Genomic DNA, 8,756 nt, shown 5'->3' with positions numbered 1-8,756 from the left:
TTTCCCCTTGTATGCAATCCCAATGATTATAGATCTAAGTTGGACTTTGCCCTGTGCCACCTATTTATTGGACCTTGCCTTTCTCCCAACAATCTCAACCTCCATTTATAGTTCCTTCACCACAGAATATGGATATGTTGTTGATGAAGTTGGGGTTTTCCATGACAGTAATTAAGATTAATGTTATGTTAGCAGTTAATGAATTGGAGGCCATGGAACTACTAAGATTCAATAGAAACTTTGAGAATAATATTTTCTATTTTTGAATCTGCAAAATAATTCTAAACCCAAAAAAAATGATAGCAACCAACAAAAAATTAAGAAATCAATGAACATAAATATATTTTAAAATAAATCACATTTTAATCATAGAATGCTAGATATTTGTTTTTGAAAATTGTTACTTATTCTATTCCAACTATAATAAGATTATGTAATTTCAATAGACAACATTCAATTTTTTTACATTAGTTGAATGAATTTCCATTTTCATCAAGACAAACAAAATTTAAGTCATTACTATTTATTTTATATTTCAAATTAGATTTAAACCTATGTTGCCAATTTCAATTTTATTTTTGAGGTTGAAAATCTATAGAATTCTCTAAGCCAAATATTTAACATGCTTATAGAGAAATTATAAATTTTGAGATTTGAAAGCTTCTAACAGAGAAAAAAGTAAGGAAAAAAATATAAACCAATTGTATCCGATCATGTGAGATGAGATGAATATTAAACTTAGTCAATCTACTTCCTTCCCAGATGAAAATTGTGCTTTTTTTAATTCTTAATTTTCTTTGCCTACTATGAAGTAATTTTAACCTCACTAATTAGAAGAGAAAAGGAGGATAACGAAGTGCAGAAAATAGTAGAAGCATGCACCTCTTATCTGGCTACTTGCTCATCAAATGTCTATGAGGTCTTCTACTTGGAAGAATATCTTCTTTCATCATTGGAAGATAATATAGCATAAATTAGTTTTAAAAAAATCAGGAACATAATATGAATTAAAAATTGTAATAGTTTCATTTGAAGAAATAACTTGTTCTGCTTGGTCATTCCTGCAAACATATGAGTCATAAATGGTAACAAAATTCTTGAGCGAAGCTAAACAATTATAAATGTTAAACAAAAACTATTGAGTGAAGCTAGACCGTTATATCTACTATGGTTAATAGACAATTTTGCAAAACTCTTTCAGTAGCTTTCATTGCTTATTCTCTCCTCTTTTAACTTTTGTAGTTTTCACGGAATGAACTCATAAATACATGCTACCAAACTATAATAGAGCTCAATAAAGACAAATGGTGCACAATAGTTAGGCACGTAGACATGCAAGTGCTACATGTTCTAACCTTACTAAATCATGTACAATAGTTAGACATGTGGACATGCAACCTGTTCCACCCTTACTAGCCATATGTCATGTGCTGTGATTTTTTCTTAATTTTACAATAATAAAAGAAAAGACTATGACCAAAAAAGACTTCAACCAATGAAAAAAAAGTAACAAAAAATCTTAAATTCATTTTAATAGGAAATTATAAAAGAAGCTTAGATTAAATTGTTTTTGCACATCTCCCGACACTTGAACTAATAGGTAAATGCACATCGAAAACTTAAGTCTTTTGCCTTCGGCAGGGACTAATAAATAACATTCTTATAGAGTTACCATTATCCTTTAATTAAAAACAATCCTCACAATAGTCACATTTATGCACATAATAAAAAATATACATCTAACATAACAACTTATAGATATTTAGCTATCCACGCAGTCCTTATTCCTCCTCCATCAAAATGGTAGTTACACTGATAGGAGTCCCCTACAGTGGAAGAAGGATCATAAAAAATCCGCATCCATGTTTATTTAGTCATAAATACTTGCTGGTGACAATTGCAGTTTGACTTTTCAATTTATTTTTTTGCGATAAATACAATGGTTATTCGATGATAAATATTTACTGATGACAACTACAGTTTGACTTTTGCATTGATCTTGTGATAAATACCAACTACAGTTTTAAAGTTTCTAATGATCTTTCTTCGGCGATAAATACCAACTACAGTTTTACTTTTCCATTGATCTTGTTCTCCGATAAATACCAACTACTGTTTGATAGTTTCGAATGATCTTTCTTCGGAAATAAATACTTGCTGACAACTATAGTTAGACATATATTACTTAGGCGGACAACTATAGTTCGAAATTAAATACTTGTGGTTGACAACTCCAATTCTCCATTTTAATCCTTAGACTACTATAGGTGCCTCAAAAAGATATCGATTGGCGTATTTAATATAGATATTATTTGAATAAATATATATAAGCTAGTCTAATTAGCCCTACGCATTTATGTGGTGGTTGTGTTTATTTGCTTGGACAATTGGCCATTCTCGGTCCACTTGTTTGGAGGCGATTCATCTTATAGTTGAATGCGGGATCCCAGTGACTTAATCATATTAAAAATTTAGGCAAGACGATCTGTAATGCAATGAAGTGAATGCTTTTAATTGGGTCTTCTATCATCTTCGAAACGAAGATCTGTAATCTACAAAAACAGAGTTACTAGGATTGAACTCCAAGAGGGATGAACTCAGCTATTCGACAATGGTGAAGAAACGTAAGCGGAGATTAGCTTTTTGCAAATCTGTAATGCTGAATCGTTTGCTTTTTTCAGCAGCCGCCATCAAATTCAGCAAAACATTCAACCACAAATACTGCATGGTATGTACATTTAAGACCCTCTCTTCGCAGTTTCAAATCAGAAAGAACGCCGTGGTTGACGAAAAAACCTCACATACTGGGGACGAAGAGAGCAATGAAGAACAACAGGTTGTAGACGACATATGGAAAACCCTAAAAGAAAAACCTCCTGGTGCTGCCCAAGAAACCATTTTGATCCATCTTGTTTCGTTGAACCCCTCCTTAGCGTTAAGAGTATTGGTTAGAATCTCAGAAGATTGCACGCTTGCATCGCGCTTATTGTGGTGGAAACTGCAAAAGTCCGGGTCCGAATTGGAGACCTCAGTTTATTTAAACCTGTTAAAAATCTTGTATAAAATAGAGCTTGATCGTTCTATGCGTTGTGATACAGAAGGGATTATTACAGATAGGACCCAGAGCTGCCATGATGTTTTGGACTCCCTGATTAATGAGGATTCTAGTTCTAAACTGCTTGGTTTGGTGATTTGTATCTTTACGAAGCAAGGTTTGATTGAAGAGAGTGTTAGGGTTATTAATAGAATGATTGGTGCTGGGATTATGCCTAGTGAGAGGAACTGCCATATAGTTCTTAATGCACTGCGTGATTCCAAGCAGGTAGAGCGGGCATGGGAAATTTACGACAAGATGCTCAAGTCTGGTATTGAGCCAAGTGTTAGGACCTGTAATACTATGCTGGATGCTTTTTGTAAAGGTGGGTATTTAAGTGAAGCTCTGTCTGTACTGAATGACATGCAAGGGAGGGGCGTTTACCCCACTGTGACAACTTACAATATATTAATTTATGGGTTGTGTAGGATGGGCAATACTGTGGAAGCTAGAATATTGTTTGAAAAATTGAAGAGATATCTGGTTCCGGATGCTGTTTCATACAATGTGATAATTTATGGATATTGCAAGGAAGGGAATATGACAGAGGCGTTGAAGTTGCGTGATGATATGGGTAGTTGGAGGCTGGCGCCAACAGCTATAACATACAACACGCTGATTGATGGGTTTTGTGGTATGGGAGATATGGAAGAAGCTGAGAAGCTAAAGGTTGAAATGATTGACATTGGCCTGTGTCCTGATCAGTTTACATATACCAGTTTGATAAGTGGATATTGTAGGAGACACAGTGTTATAGTTGCAGAACAGATTTTTAAAGAAATGGTTGACAGAGGTTTGATTCCAGATTGTTTCACTTACACTGCTTTTATTGATGGAAAGTGTAAGACAGGCAATATCAAGGAAGCTTTTAAGCTCCGTGATGAAATGGTAGTGAGAGGCCTTGCGCCAAATGTGGTTACTTATAATGTTCTAATTAATGGACTTTGCAAAAGAGGGGATATTAAGGGGGCGTATATGCTCTTTAGTGAGATGGAGAGCAGGGGCCTGGTTCCTGATAAAGTGACTTTTACTGAACTCATTGATGCACACCGTAAAATGGGCAGTCTTGGAAGAGCCAGGGAGCTCTTTACTGAAATGAAAGAGAGAGGTTTGGAACCATCTTGTGTCACTTACAGCACTCTTATTCATGGCCAGGGTAAAGCAGGTAAAATTAAAGTGGCGTTTGAGCTTTTCTTTGAAATGATTGAAAAAGGATTGACACCAAATGTTGTTACTTATAATGCTTTAATACATGGTCTCTGCGAGGAGGGAGAGATTAAACAGGCATATAGTCTTTTTAATGAGATGCAGCAGAAGGGAGTAACTCCAAATAAATACACATACACTTCGCTTATTATTGCAAATTGTAGGAAAGGTAATTTGCGAATTGCCAAAATGCTATACAGGGAAATGAATGAAAAAGGTATCCAACCAGATTTTAATACTCACAGGGCATTGGTGAAAGGAGTGCGTAGACTTATCAAGTACCAGAAAAGAAGTGGGTTGCCTAATGAAACTCTTGCAAATGATACAGACAATGAGGATATTGTAAAGGAAATATCAACAAGCAGTTAGAGCAGAATCACTGCTTTGAGGTGACCTTTTAATTCTAGCACTTGGTCATCTGATTATGCTTCACTCCAGGCCAAAAGTAATAATCTGGAGTTATTTTGCTATGGTGATTCTGATACAACTGGGGACTCCGCAAACAATGCTTTGTCTATTTTTCATGACAAGTTGAAGCCCCCTGTTTTTTTTCAAATGATGCTACATCAACAACTAAAAATTGGTGAAGGTTAGTATGTTATGCCTTTATTTAGAATGCTTCATTTTACTACTGGGCATATTGACAATGACATGAAATGGTATATTTAATTAAAAAACTTGTTGAGATTCGATATCAAGCAAGGATTCCTGATTCCCCTCCTTATCTTACATCTACATTTATCACAAGGTGACAGAAGAAATCCGTGTTCTTTTAGCCTAAAATTATCTCGCAATATCATCTAAATTCCCATGCATTTGTACAGAGTTGTAATTTGATGCCTATTATTCCTGAATTAAGCATTTTTTTAGGAATCAACTTCATATCCTATCTAAATTTAATTTTATTATTACTTAAAATAGATGTTTTAGGGCCATGTTGTGATTTAGTTTTTATTGCATGCTTCCAATATCACCTTGCAAAAGTTTCTTTTTCCAGAATTGGATGTGGGAGTCTTGGTGTGGGGATGGTGGAGCCTAATCGGGTATGTAAGTAAATGAGGGAACAAGTATAATATATATAAGCATAGTCATCAAAGGACATGAGTATGTTGGAGTTTCTTGGTGACTAAATTCGTTTTATACCTTCGGTTTGCATAAGTTTGTACTTCTGGGTCTGTTTTAGATAAGCTTCAACCTCCATTTAAACATAGTCTATACTGCTGTGAATGCATTGGGCTTCAGGTTTGTGAATATATACTGGAGGAACTAGAAACATAAAATACACAAATGAAACACCCATCATGGTTAATTGGTTATTATTTAGAGCAAGTAGATTTCCACAATCCTTAAGATAATTAGTATGCTGCTTTTGGGTGCAATTTTTTTTACAGAATCAAATCCAGAACTAGCATACTAATTAGTTATTATTCTTTTATCTGCATCTTAGTTACCTAGTTCTCCCCCCAGCCCTTCGAACCAGTAGAATTTTGAACTGGTCCTTGGTTCTGGTTCCGGTTCCCTTTTGGGTTCCACTTGGGTTTGAACCCAGGCAGGCTGGTTTCTCCAGGCCGAACCTAGGTCGAACCATGGTCAAACTAGGGAAGACTAAGGCAAACCAAGTGTGAACCAGGTGCAGTTCCATTGAGAAACATTCTATAATTTAGTACAAAAAATGATTATTACAGAATTTGAATAAAGATATTTAACATTACAAACAAAGCTTGCTGAAGTTGAGATATTTGTTACATCAATATTAGCACTCAAGATATCTTCTAGCGAAATTTTTATATCCAATTGCTGATAATGACCGCTGTCCGATTAATTGTAAGCTCTGTATCACGATAAATCATATTTTAAACATTAAACATCTTTAATAGGCGAAGAGAGTTGCAAACTACTTATATAACATTTTTCAAGTAAGATGTTAGTTGAAACTAACAAGCACTTTCTACAATGAAAAAGTAATAAACATTTTGACAACTTAGAATTCCTGAATTCTTTTTTTTATTCTGGAGGGTTGAGGCCTGTGAGGCAACCCAGCGAGGCACAAAGCCTGCGAGCTACCAAGCAGCGAAGGCCACCACATAGATTTTTTAGGTACCTGAGACGGGCCCACTTATGCCTGAAACCTCTTTGGCTTAGAGCCAAGGACTGAGGGGCATCCACGCCGTCAAAAATCACTTGGGGCACAATCCCGGCCTCATCCCTCATGATGTTGGAGACTTGCACTCAGCAAGACTTGATCCCTGGTGGGCTCTTTGTGAGCCATTCAACTTCACCAGTAGACCAAGGGCCCATTGACAAAAAGTAGGAATTTCATTAGTGCAATTGATCCCATTGACATTGACACTGTTTGTGAATCAACAACTGCCTTTGATGATGAGAAGAAGAAGATGATGATTTAGATAATCCATTAGATGATTAAAACTTAGTATAAAGTTCTAATTGTTGAAAGTCAAAATAATGATACTATGATATTTAGTGTTGATAATAGATATGATGTTATGATTACAAGTTTATAGCGTTTTTGTTGTTTTTATGATACCATGTGACATTCTAATCTTAATTCATTTTTCTTGGCTGCATACATATGTATATGTATGCATAGACATGTATTTGTATTAATGAACCCAAACGAACCCAAGTCCCATTTCAAAATTTTGTCAAACCAGTGAACCGGTTCTTCGAACCTGAACTTGAACCGGTAACATAAATCTGCATTAATGTAGTTGAATAATAATTATACTTCTTATTGTAATTTGTATCCTTGCTAGAAGAATCTCATCCCTATCGTTATTTTTAAGATTGGTGAAAGTGAATGATAGGAAGATGACTTTGTAGCAAAAAGATAGTTGAAACTTGATCTGATATAGTAGCAAGTAGAGGGCTGCCCACGTCAGCCTCTAATTAGAAATTGACAACAGGAATGAGGCACATAAAAGATGGGATGACAGAAGGTATTTCTGAATTGTATTTTGAAATCTATATTATAGGATTTTTTTTCCAATATTAACACATGTTTTAGTGTGCTATTATTATCTTCATTTTCTTGTCTTTATCTGAAATTTAACAAGCTGGTGGCTTAATTAACTAATATAGTGGATGGTTACTAAATAAGACAAGGTTTTCCAATATCACAAAGTAAATATCAGTGAAAATGGCAGTTGAAAATGTATTTTATTTGTCTGCTCTTCAGAGGGCTTCTCTGCGTTGTTCAGATGTGCTTAAGCTTTGGAACTCTTTGGGAAATACTACTAGATTTTGCAGCAATGTCTGTCCACTCCGATTCCCAGTACCAGGATGTTTTTACAATATAAATTAACAAACTAGAAGCTACCTTACAGCAGTTGCCTACCCTTACTAACCACTTAAAAATTTTCAGTATTACCTGAATGTAACCGGTAACAGGCAACATTCAGTGATTATATTGTTGTATTGGAGCTTTGTTGCATGATTGTGGTGGCCTCAGGTGATTTCTAGGGGTATTTTAAGCATAATTATGGATATGAATTCATAAACACGTTTTGAAATTTCTTGCACAGATGCTATCTCTGGGGGAAGACGGTAAAGCTATAAGCCCCAAAACCTTAAAAAACTGTTTTTAATAGTTTTTTGGGTCCAACAATCATAGATTATAATATGAATCCTGATAGCCTTTCATTAGTTTGTCCCTTCGAGTTTTGAATATTGAGGACGGGTTTGCTAATTCTTTGCCATGGTTTTACAATTTTCCCAATCCTTAATCAGCTATATCAAGGTTGGACACCAAAAGTTCTCTTGTAATATTTTTGTAGTGTTTACTTGGTGACATGTGTTCTGGTTAATCTTTTGTGTGTTTGTCTCAAAAATCCCAGAATATCTGTAACAAAATTTTGCTGGAATGGATGTTCGTGTCTCTGTAACATTTGTTACATCTCTCTCTCTCTCACACACACACGGGGACACACAGACACATGCACACCCCCACATGCACACACAGGTACCCACATGCACACACACATACCCACATAGGCACACACCTCACACACATACAAGCATACACACCCATACACACACATGCACGCTCTTCACATGTGTGCGCATGCTGTTCGTACACCCACCCCACACAAACACAGGCTACATTGAGATGATTGACAAGTACCTGAGTAAGATTATGTTCTGTGATTGAGGGTTCATCTAGATTCTCTCCCTCGTGTGCCTCGGCTATATCAGATGAGTGACAAGTATTTGATAACTTTTATGCATTATTTTCTACTTCAATGAGGTGTCCTGGAAAGGTCCATGACAGCTCTGATTGCTGATGAAAATGCTGGCATATGTTATTTTTTCCAAAGGGCAATTAAAAGCTTTGTATAAACTGTGGGTCATGCCGTCGAAAATAATGGAGAACAATATTCTGATGACACTGAAGTGGCCCAGTTGTCCCCAGACTTAAAAAGCTGTTCTTCATAGGCCA

The 8,756-nt window shown here is 35.7% G+C and overlaps 1 protein-coding gene across 2 annotated transcripts in view; it reads left to right on the top strand.

The window, feature by feature from the left end:
• The first annotated feature begins 2,377 nt into the window (after nucleotides 1-2,377).
• The window catches only part of LOC149531982 (uncharacterized), a 43,877-nt gene continuing 37,498 nt past the window's right edge, over nucleotides 2,378-8,756 (top strand). For both annotated transcript variants that reach the window (XM_089809756.1, XM_089809757.1), the window contains exon 1: nucleotides 2,378-4,889. In XM_089809756.1, coding sequence (XP_089665882.1) covers nucleotides 2,612-4,669 — 2,058 coding nt within the window. In that variant the 5' untranslated portion in view covers nucleotides 2,378-2,611 and the 3' untranslated portion in view covers nucleotides 4,670-4,889. The remainder of the gene's footprint in view (nucleotides 4,890-8,756) is intronic.

The sequence above is a fragment of the Cupressus sempervirens genome, chromosome 11 (assembly GCF_028749045.1).
Source record: "Cupressus sempervirens isolate cs-2001-9-10 chromosome 11, ASM2874904v1, whole genome shotgun sequence".
Classification (NCBI taxonomy): domain Eukaryota; kingdom Viridiplantae; phylum Streptophyta; class Pinopsida; order Cupressales; family Cupressaceae; genus Cupressus; species Cupressus sempervirens.
The sequence above is the reverse complement of the archived record's forward strand: the minus strand, read 5'-3'. Positions and strand labels throughout refer to the sequence as shown.